Genomic DNA, 17,164 nt, shown 5'->3' with positions numbered 1-17,164 from the left:
AAATCTTTCAAGGTGATATTTGAATGATAAATTTTTAAAAACCTTTTCGATTTGCATCACACATGTGGGGATGTTCACCTGCAAAATGAGCATTGGGTCGGCTTGCATTGGGGAGAGATTTTTTATTAAAAATTTATTAACAAGTCCAGTTTCTAGTCTCTACTTCATTCGACGAGTTCTGGACTCCGAGTCTCGGCCTCCGGGTAATCCATATAATAAAAAGGGTTAAATACAATTTTGGTCTTTATCATATAGGTTGAAATTTTTTTTGTTTTTAACTTTTTTTGCATTCAAAATCGTTCCTAAAGTTCAAGCTGCTTTTAAAATCGTCATTCGGACAATTATCCTCTTCTCCTACTTCACCAAAATATTCAGCAACAACAATAAATCAGAAGCAAAAACAATGAAGTCATCTCTTCTTCTTTTTTTCTTCAGCAACAACAATGAAGCAAAAACAAAAGTAGAATAGGAAATAAAAAAACAGAATCATAAGCAGAAGAAACAGAAGCAAAAGTATAATTAAAAATAAAGCAAAAACAAAATTGGAAATAGAAACAGAAACAAAAATATAAGCAGAATAAAAAACATCAAAACAGAAGTAGAATCAGAAGCAAAAGAAATAGAAGTAGAAGAACAATGAATTAACAAAATAAGAAATAGAATCAAAATTGAAAACAATACGATTAACAAAATCAAAATCAGAATCAAAATTAGTGAATTAACAAAATTAGAATCATAAACATGTGGTTAACAATCTGATTAACAAAATCAGAAATAAAAGTAAAATTGGAACCCTAGAAAAGATAGGTTTTCCAATCTGATTAACTAAGTCCCATTGCAGCTTTAGCACAGTCCTTCAGCAAATGGAGAAAGAGAGAGAGAAATTAGTACCTTGGGAATAGAAGATGCTGGGGAGCCAGAGCAAGTCCCCGTTAGAAGACTCTAGAAGGTTATAGACCTTGCGAAAATTGCGGTGATGGTGATGGGGAAGACCTAGCGGAGGATGCCGTCGTTCGGCGGCAGCAGTGTAGGAGGGCGAGAGTGCGGTTCAGGGTGACTTCAGTGACGATGCAAACTCGTTGAGGGACTGGGCAGTGGCGACGCGGATGACAGAGGAGAGGTTGTCGCAGAGGGACTGAGTTCGGCGCAGTCGCAGTGGCTCTCTCCCTCTGGTTCTGATTCCCGACGGCAATGGCGGCTCCAAGCCTCGCCGGTGCCGTCCTCCCTTTCCTTCTCTTTCATTCTTTTCCTTCTTCCCTTCTCCTCCTTCTTTTTCCCGTCCTCTCGCGATTCCCTTTCCCCTCATCCATCCTCTTTCTTTTCTTTTTTTTTCCTTTTTTTTAATTTATAGCTTCTTGGTTAGGAGTAATTTAATAATAAAAATTAAAATTTTGGTAAAAATAACGATTCTATATTTTAAGGACCAAAATCATACTTAATCCTAATAAAAAACTTTAAGAAATTATTAATTATTCTATTTCAAATTCATAATGTATATAAAAATTATTTTCTAAACTTAAATTTAAACATTACTAATGGTTCTATTTTCATTTTTATTCATTTATTTTAGTTTGGAATTCTCGCATTTCACAATTTTTTTTTTAAATATTAACATTTTGATTCTTTTTTATGTCAATTGGAAGGAGCGTATCAATTTCCAAGACTTTTATTTATGGTGGAGCTGTGACACGGAGAACAGTTTATGATAACAAATGCTAGCATTTGAAAGAGAGAAATTGAGAAACGAGTAGTGCAGAGACTACAACTACAATTTTTTTTATTTGTAGCTATCAAGTAGTTATTAATGATATTTTTAAGAGGAATGCTAGGAGGCCAGCAACATTTGGGATTTATAGCCATCAAATAGCCATCAATGAGGTTTTTAATGGTGTGAGATTAATGTGAGATTTCATCCAATGGCTCACTCTTCTTTTATGGTTACATGCTGGCCAGAATTTGATAAAATTGCTGGCTCCCTAGACTTTTCCTATTTTTAATGGTGTGAGATTTCATCCAATAATATATGATTATTCATTTTCCTTTTGCTAGTTACATGCGGACTAGAATTTAATAAATTTGTTGGCCCCTAGACTTTTCCTTGAGAAACTGAGACCGAGAGATAAAGACGGAGAGATAAAGATTGAGAAACAGAAATTGAAATAAATTTTAGTATTATATTTAGTATAAAGTGGGAGATAGAGACCGAACCTCTAATTTAATTTGCGCAAAAAGTAAAGTTAGAATTAATTAATTGAAATAGAAATATTTTAGGTATAAAATGTTATTAAAGTTTCAATCTTGATTCCAAAATATTTTAGTCTCTTATGTCTCCACTTTTTATTTGATGATAGAGATTAAAATGTTAATACCAATCTCTAAGTTAACAAAATATTAAATTCCAATCTTTCGATCTCTGTTCAATAACTCAAAATAAACGTTAATACATACCTTTTAGAAACAGTTAAGTAATTCAATGTTCATATTATTATTTAACAGAAATAAAGTAGCGAACTAACAACGAGAAAAGAGACCTATAGCTAGAAACATAATATATAATATATTATGTATGTTCAAGTTTAGACACAGTTTCTGCAAATTGAAGCATATATTATCTTCTCATCAGAAGCACGCATCCAACAAGCAGCAGCAGCAGAGAGCAGCCAAACTGCACAAATTCACAAAATTTGAACAAAATCAACATCGATATCGCTGCACATCACTATTCAACAGCACACTAACAATTTCATATATCCAATATATACTATAAAGAATTAGACTTCTCCTTCCATGCATGCATAATAATTACACAAAACTTTGTTCTGAAATGAGTTCTCCGATCCTTTGAGGCAAATCTGAGAAGTAGTCATCACCTGTGACTAACTCATCGTCTGAGAAAAATGTACCTTGCTCATTTCATTATTTTATTGATTCAAGAAGAGATCACATCAAATGATTCTGGATTGGACATAACTAAGTACGCATGCACTAATAAGTGGGTTTGAGTAGTTAGCTGGAATGAGTGAATCAAAGCTAGGAATTGGAACAACAAACATGCAGATCTGATCTCTATATATATGTAATCAATATACACATGTAATAATAATGAGTGATGAGAGAGAGGAAGAGGGACTAACCAGCCTTCCAAGCAACCAGGGCCGGATGAGTTATTATTATGGTGATGGTGATGCTGAGGAGGCGGAGGCTGATGATGCGGGTAAGGTGGTGCGTAGGGCGGAGGATACCCCTGTGCTGGGTATGGCGGAGGAGGATAACCTTGAGTGGGGTATCCCGGCGGTGGAGGATACCCTGGTGGTGGGTACCCTGGAGGCGGATACCCTGCCGGAGGATATCCCGGCGGCGGATAACCTTCTTTTGGTAGATCTGGCGGTGGATAACCTGCATCAATGTAAATGCACACAATTATATTATTTATGAGACAAGAAGGATTATATTCCTGAGATTTTGGCATGACATGATCAAAATCGATTGATGAGAGGAAGAGGAAGAGAAAGGGGAGGGACCTTGGGACGGCGGAGTTCCAACAGGGGGTTGATGCTTCTGGCTGTGATGATCATGACCCATGGTCTCTGGCTGATTGTGAATACAACAAGGTTGTGGTTATGTGTTGCGTGTGCATGCCCTGCTTTAATTTAATAATGGTTTGCTCTCTGCGTCTTAATCAATGTGAGTTGTGACACCCTATACTCTCTGCGATTACCAAAAATACATAACCACTATACCAATAATATCAATATGTGTATTAAAAAACACTGTATTGTTATTACTAAGTTATGCATGCCCTTCTATTTTTGGCGTAAAATCCTAACTGTATAACTTAATAAACGCACCATTAACATTTTTATTCAACGAATTTAGACGATTATTAGTTCATCTTGTTGCAATTCTTATTAACAGGCTATCCCGCATTTTTTTTTTCAAAATGGAGATATTATTGGGGTCTTAAAGGGTTAACATTTTTAATTAAAAAAATGAAAAATTAATTAGTGTAGGGTTAAAGGTAAAAATTATGTTTCTTCCAAAAAAACTAGAACAATCACAAGGTGTAATTAATACAGCAAATACCTTGTGTAAGAGCAACTCAAACAAAAGTTTTTTGATAAAAAAAATCTTAAATAACTAGTCTTTTGTTCAGATTGAATTGAGACCAACTATTAAAATATTAAATTTTATATTTAGTCTTAAATCATTATTTATTATATATGATCTCGTAAACTTCTGCGGAACATTTTATAGGATTTAAGATAAAAAAGAATCAAACCATCAAGTCAAGTAATGGCATAGTCTCCTATCTTTCCAAATTTTAATGAGTAATAACTCAAATGGCATAGTTTTTCCATACTCAATTAAGAGGTTGCGAGTTCGAGTCTCATATCTTTAGTAAAAAAAAAAAATTAATGGCATGATGGATTTTATTTTTTGTTTAAAGTAATCCAGTATTCTCATAAAGAAAATTACAACTTGTTTATTTGTTCATTTATTTAAGGAGATTACTTTAATAAAAACACTAAAAGTATTCTTTTTTTTTTAAATGTTTATATGTGTCATGTTATTATTAGACATTTTTATTAAATTGATTAATAATTTATTTTTTAATAAATTAGAACAAAATTGGTTTATTATAGCAACAATAATAAACCCAATTGTTCGTATTATAATTATTAGATCCGATTTGATCCGATCGATTTACACAATCTAAACTGAATCATGTTTAAATTTTTTTATAAAAAGACAAATATATCCCTGATTTTTGTGTAAAAAAAACAAAAAAAAACCATGATCCAGTGGATTATGTAAATTGGTCGGTTCGACCAGATCTGATAACAATTAGGTTTATTGTTATTGTTATAAAAAAATCAATTTTATTCTAATTTGTTAAGAAATTAAAAAATAACCGGCTTATTAATACATCCAATAATAATGCGACACATAAGTGTCTTTACAAAAAGACGTTTTACGCATCTTTATAGGAGCATCCTCCTTTTTTTCTTTTTTAACGGGTGAGATTTGGTAAGTTTTAAACTTGTGTATAGCTAGTTAACTTCTCCAAGAGTGGAGCCTCACGCTCTCCAAAAGTGGAGATACACTGCTTCGACAAGCGGAGCTTTGATCATAATAATTTCTCAAGTCTAGTTCAGATACAAATTTGAAGACAATCACAAAATAACTGAGAGAGACAAAACAAAAGAAGGGAGTCAACTCAACTAGGCAAGTCATGGAAGGTACAAAAAATTCAGACATGGAAGGGGATGTTTTAGAATTGGAAGAATCTCCAGCTCAACATGGAGATAATACAAATCAGAAACTAGTGGGCCGGGTGTTGACGGAAAAGGTGCTAAATACGGTCACAGTGCGTAAAACGATTCTTAATATGTGGGGAGATCCGCAGGGTCTGGTGATCACCAATGTAGGACCAAACTCCTTTATCTTGAACTTCAAAAGTCTGGAGGAAGCTAGAAGAGCGTATGATGATGGACCATGGAGAATTGAAGGTCATATGCTGAGTCTGCAATGGTGGAGCTCAAACCTGTCCATTGATAAGGTAAACTACAATCAACTTCCTATTTGAGTCCAAATACATGGGTTACCTTATGATAAAATTAATATAAAAAAAATGCTGAGAAAATAGGAGTCATAGTAGGAAGAGTGATATGTGCTGAGGATCCTTTTGTTGAAGGAAACATGCTTAGATCCTTTTTTAGGGTCAGAGTGGAGATAAATGTTCAAATAGCTCTGAAAACGGGTTTCTGGTTCAAAAGAAATGATGGAAGTCACCCATGAGCTGAATTTAAATATGAAAAACTGTATGATTATTATTATAAGTGTGGAAGAATTGGGCATGACAAAAGAGCATATGTTGAGGAGCTAGTGAGGTCATTAGTAAACCCAGAAATGCCTAGATATGGACCTGAACTCACAACCCTGGGGCTGAGATCGATAGAGAATGAGGCAAGAAAGGCAGGAATCAGGAGGAGAAAGGAGGAACAAAATAATTGGGTGGAGGAGTTGTGGGAGGCGCGTGAAAGAAGTTTGCAAGGGAGAGAGTGGCTGAAAAGACAATCACAGAAGGATAGAGGGGAGTCAAGTCTAGGGGGGTATGAGAAGCTCTCAAGCTAGTGCCTCTGCCAAATCTTGGGACAGATTAGCAAATCTACATGAACAAATGGGAGAGAGACAAGTGGCAATACAAGAAGTGCAAGATCAAGATGAAGGGGCTAATGATGATGGAAAGAACGGTGAGAAGCACAACAATATTTTCAATGTAGATGATGGGACAACAAAGCACAAAAAAGGGAATCAGATAAAGTATGGGAGAAAGAGGAGGACAACAGCAAAAATCCTAGGAAGCATAAAGAGAAAGGTGGGCCAAGCATGAGAAGAATAGACAGCATAAAAAGAGGGGCATAGGCTTTCATAAACCAAAGGCCCAATAGAAACAGACAACAAATTAAAAGTGGACCAACTGAAGAAGAAAGAAACCTCACTATTGGACAAATATTGAAGGAGTTCAACAAAAACATGGCTGAAGAAAAAAAGGAAGAAAAACAAAGAAAAAAGAGTTGAAGAGGAGGCCCAAAACATAAATAACATGGACATTGATGGGCTAATCAGACAGTACAAACCAAAAGAGCAAGAGTCAGAACAGAAGAGCAAGCAATTAGTCATAGAGAGCGATGGAGGCTTCTATTATGTAGAACTAGCAGAAGATGAAGAAATAGAGCAGAAAAATGGCAAAGCAATTGTAGTGGCCAGAGAATACGAAACAGAACTTGTTCAAAGAATGGAGGAAAAGTTGAAGCTTAAAAGAAGAATGGAAGAGGACCAACAGGAGCAGATTAGAAATTTTCTAAAAAAGAAGAAGAGAAAGCTATACAGATGTGGAGGGCCAACAAGAAGAACAAATGGGGCAGATGCCTAATAGAAGGAAAAGCGCATGAGGAAGGGTCAAAGATCAAAGAAGACTTGGAAGACTCAATGGCTGAGGAGGCGGGCCTACACAAGCCCCAAACTCAACCATGAGTATCATAAGTTGGAACTGCCGCGGGGTAGCGGCCCCTGCGACAGTTTTTGAACTGCACAGCATGTGCAAACAATTAAAGCCTGCAATAGTATTTCTTATGGAGACTAGAGCTAGAGAAAGTACTATTAAGAAGCTGAAAAGAAGGCTACATTTTGAGAATGTATTTCACATAGAACCCCGGAGATTGTCCGGAGGGCTATGCCTTTTGTGGAATAAAATATATAATATTGATATTTATTTCTGGTGTGATAATCATATAAAAGCCCGTATTGATTATAGAAAGGGAAGATATGGGAGTGCAACTTCATATATGGAAACCCATGTTCTGGAAGAAGAAAAGAGCAATGGAGAGCTATCACAGCGAATAATGGCAACAAGGGGGAACCATAATTATTCATAGGGGATTTCAACGACATTTTGAGTTAAGAGGAGAAAATTGGTCTACATCCAAAGCCACAAAGCCAGGTGAGAGAATTTAGGCAGTTTGTAGATATGAATTATCTTATGGACTTAGACATAAAAGGAGGAAGATTCACGTGGTTCAGCAACCCGAGGAATGAATTTATCACCAGGGAGAGGATAGATAGGGCACTAGTCAATTGGGAATGGAGACTCCTGTATCAGCAGGCATCACTCAAAGCTCTGTCGGCTATTAGTTCTGACCATTGCCCATTAGTTTTGGACATAAATCAGATTCAAAGAATAGAGAGGAGTTTTAAATTCGAGGCATTTTGGACCAATCATGACGAGTGCAAGAATACAGTAAGAAAGGGATGGGATAAGGAAGACGTCCAATGATGCGTTTGGAAAGGAATTACAAGGAGAATGGAAAATTGTAAAGAGGAGCTTAAAAAATGGAGCAAGAGGACATTTAAATGAGCGGACAAAGAAATCAACAAGTTGAAAGAGGAATTAAAGAAGCTACAAGAGTCGAAATTAACACAAGATAAGCAGGAGAAAATACAGCAAATAAAGGAGAATATAGCTGCTTTAGGGAAACAGGAAGAAAAATTTTGGGGACAAAGAGCCAGGTTGAAGTGGTTGAAATGGGGAGACAAGAACACATCTTTTTTCCATGCCACTACCATTCATAGAAGGGGAAGGAACCGAATTGATAAGCTTAAAAATGAGGCGGGCCTATAGATAGAGGATAGAAAAGAAATTATGAATCACATCGAGGAACGATTTGAGGTGTTATTTACTTCCAACAACAAAAGAAATTGTGAATCAGTCTTAAGCAAAATTCCAATGAGAGTCACGGAAGACATAAATAGGGAGCTGATCTCAGAGGTCATCGAAGAGGAGATTAGAAAAGTAGTCTTCAGCATGGGCAGCCTCAAGACTCCGGGGCCAGATGGTCTGAATGGACATTTCTACCAAAAACACTGGGAGATAATTAAGAAGGAGGTATGTGCAGTAATTAGAGAATTCTTTTGGAATGGGTACTTGCCGGAAGAGATTAGTGAAATTATAGTAGTCTTAATTCCAAAGGTCAAGAATCCGGAAGAACTTAATCACTTAAGACCAATCAGCTGCTGTAACTTCATTTACAAAATTATAACTAGGGTCATAGTGTTAAGGCTGGAAGGGCTTCTTGAGGATATAGTGTCCCCAACCCAAAGTACTTTTGTGGGAGGAAGGCTCATACAAGATAATGTAGTAATTGTCCAAGAAGTTTATCATAGCCTAAATAAGAAAGGAAGAGAGGGATCACAGAATATAACAATCAAGTTAGATATGAACAAGGCATATGATAGGTTAGAATGGGATTTCCTTGAAAAGGTGCTCATGAGACTCGGGTTCACCGAAAAATGGGTTGAATTGGTGATGAAATGTGTCAGAAGTGCAAGTTATAGGGTGAAGGTCAACAGAGAGTTATCTAAGAAGATCAAGCCTCAGAGTGGTCTTCGACAAGGGGATCCATTATCCCCCTACCTTTTCATTTTAGCAGCTGAGGTATTCACAATTCTAATGCAGGAGGCTCAAGCGAAAGGCTATATAACTGGCCTACAGATAGCCCCAACAGCCTCGGTTCTTACTCATTTGTTGTTCGCAGACGATTGCATTATATTCGCGAAAGCAAAGAAGGATGAGATATTTTATATTATCACCGTGCTAAATGAATACACAGAGGCATCCGGACAAAGGATCAACTTGAACAAGTCAGGCATTACTTTTGGAAGCCAGGTCTCGATACAAACGAGAGTAGAAATTGAAGAGATTTTAGGCATGACAACATGGGACACGCCGGAAAAATACCTGGGGTTACCAGCCATATGGGAAAGATCTCATAACAAAGCTCTAGTATGGATTGAAGAAAAAATCATGAATAAACTAGAGAGATGGAAAGAAAGGTTACTGAATCAAGCAGGCAAAGAAACACTAATAAAGTATGTAATTCAAGCAATGCCATCATATGCCATGAATGTCATAAAGTTTCCCAAGAGCTTTTGCAGGAGAATTTGTACAAAGGTTGCAAGATTCTGGTGGGCAGCATCGGGGAAAGAACGAGGCATCCATTGGAAAAAAGTGGGACAACATTACTGATAGCAAGAGCGATGGGGGGCTGGGGTTCAAAGACCTCGAGAAATAAAGTACTGCCTACCTTGCCAAACAAGCATGGAGAGCATTGAAGAACCCAGATGCAATCTGAGTACAAGTTTTGAAATCGTTATATTTCCCGGATGGCAACTTTTGGATAGCGACACGTAAAAAGGGCGCGTCATGGGTCTGGAGAAGCATCTTGCATGGAAGAGAGTTACTAAGGGAAAGAGCAAAGTGGAGCATTGGAGATGGTTCCAAAGTAAACATATGGAAAGACAATTGGATCTCTGGGAGGAGCAAGCCTCTTAATGCTAACAGCACAAATGACTCGAAGGTAAAGGATCTCATTGTGAATGGGGAAGGGTGGAATAAAAGAATGATTGAGTGCATGTTTCCCCAGGACATTTGCAAAGATATTCTCAACACCCCTGTTAGTGTAATGAACAAAGAGGACCACTTGTATTGGCCATGGAAGGAGGATGGAAATTATTCAATAAGAACAGGATATTATGCTGCAAAAAGAGTTGGGCAGAACATGAAATATGAAAATCCATCAACGAGTGAAGATAAAAAGGAGATATGGAAGGAGGTATGGAGAATGGAAGTCCCACAGAAGATCAGAATGTTCTTATGGAAAGCATGTCATGATATATTACCAGTAGGTTCTAACTTACATAAAAGAAAGATGGCACCGGATCCAGTTTGTCAAATATGCTTAAAAAGTTTAGAGACAGTAGAACATGCATTACTGCTATGTGATTGGGCTAGGGCAACATGGTTCGGAGCGGAATGTCAATGGACCCCAACAGTTGAGATAGTCAGCTCAATCAGAAATTGGATAGTGGAATGCATAAGAAAGGTGAGAGCAAGAGGTAGAGAGGACCAGGAGAAGAGAATTAGCAAGTTAGGATTTCTCATGTGGGAGATATGGAAAATGAGGAACAGTAAGTTGTTTCAATAACAGGAAGTAAACCATAGTTGGACAATTAGCAAGGCAAAAGCACTAGAGGCAACATACTGGAAACTAACAGAAAAACATCAGTCACAGAAAACAGAAGCCAATAGGAGCAAAACTAACCTGGTGAAATGGAGACCTCCCCCTGAGAACTGGTTGAACGTAAATGTTGACGCAACCTTCAGAAAGGATACTGGAACAAGTGCAATAGCTGCAGTTATTAGAGACAGTAAAGGAAGGATTATTTTAGGTTTCTCAGGAAAGATTCAAGCCAAATCAAGTACTGTGGCAGAAGCCCAGGCAATAAGGCAAGCTTTAATCATAGTGAACAATCTACAAATGGGCAGAACTCTAATAGAATCTGACAACTTAAAGCTCGTTCAAGCAATCAAATCCAAGACAACATTGGCAGGGGCAATGGCCATAATCCAAGACATTCAAATTTTAATGAAGAGTATACCTGAAAAGGGAATGACTTGGACTCCTAGAAACGGAAATCGTCTAGCCCATGCAGTGGCAAAAGCAGAAACATTACGAGCGAGTTGGAGCACTAAACCACCTGCAGACATACAGAGCATTATCAGAAGTGAATTTCAAATGTGAAGCAAAAACTATAAAGAATTATAGGAAATATCAAATCAGGCAAAAAGAAAATGCTTGAACCAAGCAGAGAGGCAGGAAAGTCCGGATACAATCCAGATCGTTAATGATCTGAGACAGAGGATCTGCATGCAACCCAAGGCGACGGTGGTACTCGGATGGTGCTGCGGCATCATGAAGCAGAGGAGGGCTAGGGCGGTCTCAGCAGCGGCGATCTACGGAAGCTGCGGAATCCAACTGCTGGGCGAAACCCCGACAAGAACATGCTATGCCGGCGTTGCTCCGGCTACGTCGCTATCAAGCAAGGGTTCACTTATTGCTCTGAATTGATGGGTCCGAGTCGAGCTGCTGGAGAGTGGAAAGTGATGGAAGGCTTTAAAGACGATGTCCTGGCTACTGTCATGGATGCAAGACGGTGTGAAGGCGGCTCAGACATGAACGCTCTTCGGGGTAGTCACTCCGGCAGCGTCGCCAGTGCGCAGGGGTCCTATCAGCGCTTCGGTTGCTGACGAAAGGATGCTGCTGCGTAGCCTTGGCAAATTCAACCTCTCTCTCATGGTAAGGGTGGAGAAACACGGATGGATTGCGGGTCGGGTAGAGGCATGGATTCTTGTTCTGGACCTGGGCTAATCTGTTGGCCTGGGTCTCTGTCCAAAAAAAAAAAAGAGTTTTTCTATTAGAAAAATCCAAAAGAATCTTCCTTTGTATGTGTATCTAGTAAAGCAGTAACAACCTCTATATTATCAAATTTCAAAATAAGGTAAAGAAAATTGTTGGTACAAAAAAATGGATTTTTTTTATAAGATGGTATTTCGATTACTAATAGTTTTAACTACAGAAGCAAATACAAGTAAGTTGAAGTTGACAAAATATAATATAGTGATGGTCGAAATCGAAAGACAATTACTTCTTTTTCTAAAGCATCAAGGCCTGCTATTCGATTTTTAGGATGAATGGAGAAATAGGCACTAAATTTAAGGAGCATGCAGAAGAAAATGTGAAACTTGAAGACCAAGAAAGATATAGGTGTCAAAACTTGAGAGACAATATTCTTCATAGTCAATGTGAGGTCATAGTTGAGAAAAAGGAGGAAGTAAGATAGTAGACAAACATGCTCTATGGCAAGTCTATGCTCTATAAATAGTAAAAATTCAAAAGAATTAGAGGACTTCAACTAACAATACTAGATCATCACATAAACTCATAAAATTCTCAGTCCCAGCGACACAACGGATAAATAGAGTGTAAGTGCATGTGAGTATTAGAAGTCAGCTTTTAATTTGCTTTCTTTTGTTATTTGATTCATTTTCTTTTATGTTCTTTGAATTTTGCTGTCATTTTGCTTTGATCAATATTTTTACACTTTCATTGTCTTCTTTATTCAATTATTTATTCCTTTATATTGTTTTCATAAGTCTGCCAATAGTAATTTCGACATAAATTACTTTGACACCATATTAAGTAATTTCCGGGTCGAGCTCACTATTTTTCAGAAGAAACGTATCTGCTCTACAATACTTGAGATCTTAATACAAACTTAATTCGACACCTTGTCAAGAAATTCTGTCGAGCGGTTACCAAGAAAGTTTTGAGAAAGATGAATTTCTGAAAAGTGTTTGATGAAAGTAATGAATAATGATGAGGACTTGGAATATAAAAGAGTTTGAATCAATAAAGGTCTATTAAAGCCCATTAGAAACGTTAACATTTCCAGAAACGCACAAATCATTTCATCTTCTTATAACCATTTTTCAAAATTTGAAAATTTAAAAGAAGCACGTGATTCAGTAAAATTACTTTGAAATAATGTTTTAAAGGGCAATATTAGAACCCTTTGAAGTCGAAGAAGTTTTCAATGCCCTTTGAAATCGGAAAAGTTGTTGATGGCAATGCGTATGGAATAAGATATACAAATAACAGCGGAATCACGCATGTAAAAGGTAAGTATCTCAACAAATATCATTGTCACTAAAACAAAAAAAAGTCGGAAATGCTAAACAAAATAAGTAGAACTAGAATAAGCTCCTTAACATAAGTTTCAGATCCTGTTGATGTTGCTCCAGGTTTGAGTAAGTTCCTTAAAATAAGAGTCCTTCTCTCTTTGATGCAACCCTGCCCTCTCTCTCTTCCTGAAAATCTTGGGTAAATTCTCTTTGAAGGCATAACCGACTGAGATGTAATTCACTCAAACGGACATCACATAAAATAAATCATTTGATTGCTAACTCAAATATCATCACTAAAATATTATATTATACATAAAAAAATCAAACGTTCAAACAAGTAAAAGAATTAGAAACAAGAAACAAATCTTGAAGCAAACAAAGAAGAGACAACATCGTATCACTTGGCAACACATTGAAAAGAGCTGCTTAGCTTCTCCAAAACAAAATCATACACTTTGATATCATCTTTTCCCAATTTCTATCACTTTTTATATTTAGTTTCTCTCTCATTGACAGATTTTAAATCTTCCATCCATTATTATTAAATTTGAAGGATTTCTTGAAATTTGGTAAAAAAATCTTTGTTCATATGAAGCCTGCATCACCAAAATACATGCACATTTAATTTTTCACAAATCATAATTCAGATCAATCTCAAACTTGGCATCAGAAGCAATCTCACAAAATAAAAACTAAAATTGAGTTTCAAAACTCATAATAATATTTGCAAGAAATGCAAGAAAATCATCAAACTCAAGCTTTTTGCTTGATTTTCCTGTCACGAAACATATGGAAGAATGTTATAAAACTAAAGTTTAAAGAGAGAAAGACGAGAGAAAGAGGAGAGCATACTAAAGGGTTGCCTCTTCATTGTCGACTGGAAGCAGAAGGAGGTGCGGGTGCAGTGGTGGGTGGTGGGTGTCGGGTGTGTGCAGCAGCAATGTAAAGGGGCGCAATGGAGAGAGGGAGGAGAAGAAGAAAGCTTTTTGTGAAGCAGAAGAGTGTGATAACAAAGAGAGAGCAACAAATATAAGAGTATTTTCATCCGAAAAACGATTTTAAAACTAAATTTAATGTCAGACACGATTTTTAATGCAAAAAAACCTTAAGGATGATTTTGATTTTTGGCCAAAACTATAGATACTAAAATCATACTTAACCTTCAATTTATCATAACTCTTCACACTTCTAAATCTTTAAATTATATTCCTTACGTATTTAATTTCATTTCTGATTTGAAAAAAAAATACCTTAAGATATCAATTAATGCAAAAATATGGTGTGACGAGAAATTAACTTGAGATGAAGTGACTAAAAAAGATATAATTAAGATGAATAGTGTATGAATTAGTGCACAATTTCTAAAATTATGTTTAAATCAAATGGAAACACTATTCATACACACTATAAGAAAAAATAGTATTTATAACAAAAAAAATTGTTAAAAAAATGTCAAATTTGTTATCATAGAATTTTATAACAAAAAAAATTGTTTCAGAATTGTTGCCATATGTCTCGCTATAAAAAATTTTTATAACAAAAAATAAAATTGTTACAAATTTACACTACAAGGTAATACTTTGTAATAATATTTTTTAATACAAAAAATAAAATTTGTTACAAAATCATTAAAAAATTTGACAAGTAAACTCTTTTTTGTAATAATTTATATTTTGTGTTGTAATATTTTGTAAATTGTTACAAAATATTACTTATTTTTGTAACTTTTTTATTCTTTTAGTTACAAAAATAGAAGATTCATTGTAATATTTATTTAAATAATTGATATATCAATTAATTTTCTAAACACACTGGTGCACGAAATTGTGATCTCAACTGCACCAACAACTTGGTACGCACGATCATAATCTCAATTCTTTTTCACAACTCCGCACAACTAACCAGCAAGTGCACTGGGTCGTCCAAGTGATAAACCTTACGTGAGTAAGGGTCGATCCCACAGAGATTGTCAGTTTGAAGCAAGCTATGGTCATCTTGTAAATCTCAGTCAGGCAGATTCAAATGGTTATGAGGTTTTGATAATTAAAATATAAATAAAACATAAAATAAGATAGAGATACTTATGTAATTCATTTGTGAGAATTTCAGATAAGCGTATGGAGATGCTTGTTGCTTCTGAATCTCTGCTTTCCTACTGTCTTCATTCAATCATCTCCTTTCCATGGCAAGCTGTATGTTGGGAGATCACCGTTGTCAACGGCTACCGTCCGTCCTCTCAGTGAAAATGGTCCAAATGTGCTGTCACCGCACGGCTAATCATCTGTCGGTTCTCGATCATGTTGGAATAGGATCCATTGATCCTTTTGCGTCTGTCACTACGCCCAACACTCGTGAATTTGAAGCTCGTCACAGTCATCCCATCCCAGATCCTACTCGGAATACCACAGACAAGGTTTAGACTTTCCGGATCTCAAGAATGCTGCCAATTGATTTTAGCTTATACCACGAAGACTCTGATATTTCGGAATGGAGGCCAAGAGATACACACTCAAGCTATTGTAGATAGAACGGAAGTGGTTGTTAGGCACGCGTTCATATGTGAGAATGATGATGAGTGTCACGGATCATCACATTCATCAGGTTGAAGTGTGAGTGAATATCTTAGAATAAGAATAAGCTTGAATTGAATAGAAAAACAATAGTACTTTGCATTAATTCATGAGGAACAGCAGAGTTCCACACCTTAATCTATGGGGTGTAGAAACTCCACCGTTGAAAATACATAAGAACAGAAGGTCCAGGCATGGCCGAATGGCCAGCCCCCTAAACGTGATCAAGAGATCAAAAGTGATACAAAGATAGTCTCAACAATGATCAAAAGATGTGAAATAAATCACTAAAAGTAGTTTTTATATTAAACTAGTCACTAGGGTTTACAGAAAATGAGTAACTAAGTGCAGATAGTGCAAAAATCCACTTCTGGGGCCCACTTGGTGTGTGCTTGGGCTAAGCATTGAAGCTTTCACGTGTAGAGACTCTTCTTGGATTTAAATGCCAGGTTGCAGCTTGTTTGTGGCGTTTAACTCTGGTTTGTAACCTGTTTCTGGCGTTTAACTTCAGAATAGGGCAGGAAGTTGGCGTTTGAACGCCAGTTTGCGTCATCAAAACTCGGGCAAAGTATGGACTATTATATATTGCTGGAAAGCCCTGGATGTCTACTTTCCAAATCAATTGAGAGCGCGCCAATTGGGTTTCTGTAGCTCCATAAAATCCATTTCGAGTGCAGGGAGGTCAGAATCCAACAGCATCTGCAGTCCTTTTTCAGCCTCTGAATCAGATTTTTGCTCAGGTCCCTCAATTTCAGCCAGAAAATACCTGAAATCACAAAAAAACACACAAACTCATAGTAAAGTCTAGAAATGTGAATTTTTCTTGAAAACTAATAAAAATATAATAAAAATTTACTAAATCATACTAAAAACTACCTAAAAACAATGCCAAAAAGCGTATAAATTATCCGCTCATCACAACACCAAACTTAAATTGTTGCTTGTCCCCAAGCAACTGAAAATCAAATAGGATAAAAAGAAGAGAATATACTATAAATTCCAAAATATCAATGAAACTTAGCTCCAATTAGATGAGCGGGACTAGTAGCTTTTTGCCTCTGAATAGTTTTGGCATCTCACTTTATCCTTTGAAGTTCAGAATGATTGGCATCTATAGGAACTCATAATTTAGATAGTGTTATTGATTCTCCTAGTTCAGTATGTTGATTCTTGAACACAACTACTTTATGAGTCTTGGCCGTGGCCCTAAGCACTTTGTTTTTCAGTATTACCACTGGATACATAAATGCCACAGACACATAACTGGGTGAACCTTTTAAGATTGTGACTCAGCTTTGCTAGAGTCCCCAATTAGAGGTGTCCAGGGTTCTTAAGCACACTCTTTTTTTGCTTTGGACCACGACTTTAACCGCTCAGTCTCAAGCTTTTCACTTGACACCTTCACGCCACAAGCACATGGTTAGGGACAGCTTGGTTTAGCCGCTTAGGCCAGGATTTTATTCTCTTAGGCCCTCCTATCCATTAATGCTCAAAGCCTTGGATCCTTTTT

The 17,164-nt window shown here is 36.6% G+C and overlaps 1 protein-coding gene and 2 long non-coding RNA genes across 3 annotated transcripts; all 3 read right to left on the bottom strand.

Annotated features, from left to right (window-relative positions):
• Positions 2,388-3,740, bottom strand: LOC107641759 (cysteine-rich and transmembrane domain-containing protein A-like). Its single transcript, XM_016345225.2, has 3 exons — positions 3,522-3,740; positions 3,135-3,396; positions 2,388-2,665 (listed from the first exon to the last, which is right to left on the bottom strand). Exons 1-3 carry the CDS (start codon positions 3,580-3,582, stop codon positions 2,620-2,622), a joined length of 369 nt encoding a protein of 122 aa, XP_016200711.1. The 5' UTR covers positions 3,583-3,740; the 3' UTR covers positions 2,388-2,619.
• On the bottom strand, positions 5,266-11,358 carry LOC107641758. Its single transcript, XR_001620414.2, has 4 exons — positions 11,202-11,358; positions 10,999-11,097; positions 10,662-10,749; positions 5,266-5,545 (listed from the first exon to the last, which is right to left on the bottom strand). It is a non-coding gene; the product is annotated as an uncharacterized LOC107641758 (long non-coding RNA).
• Positions 13,073-14,109, bottom strand: LOC110262769. Its single transcript, XR_002347755.1, has 2 exons — positions 13,937-14,109; positions 13,073-13,267 (listed from the first exon to the last, which is right to left on the bottom strand). It is a non-coding gene; the product is annotated as an uncharacterized LOC110262769 (long non-coding RNA).

This window comes from Arachis ipaensis, chromosome B05 (genome assembly GCF_000816755.2).
Source record: "Arachis ipaensis cultivar K30076 chromosome B05, Araip1.1, whole genome shotgun sequence".
Taxonomy (NCBI): Eukaryota; Viridiplantae; Streptophyta; class Magnoliopsida; order Fabales; family Fabaceae; genus Arachis; species Arachis ipaensis.
Note: the sequence above shows the minus strand (reverse complement) of the source record. Positions and strands in the feature narration are given on the sequence as shown.

Bases quoted from the DNA above. Each gene is read 5' to 3' on its own strand.
- LOC107641759 (XM_016345225.2), bottom strand. From the start codon at position 3,582: ATGGGTCATGATCATCACAGCCAGAAGCATCAACCCCCTGTTGGAACT. The intron at 3,397-3,521 runs GTCCCTCCCCTT...ACATTGATGCAG, and splicing joins TGGAACTCCGCCGTCCCAAG to GTTATCCACCGCCAGATCTA. The intron at 2,666-3,134 runs GTTAGTCCCTCT...GAATTTGTGCAG, and splicing joins CCTGGTTGCTTGGAAGGCTG to TTTGGCTGCTCTCTGCTGCT.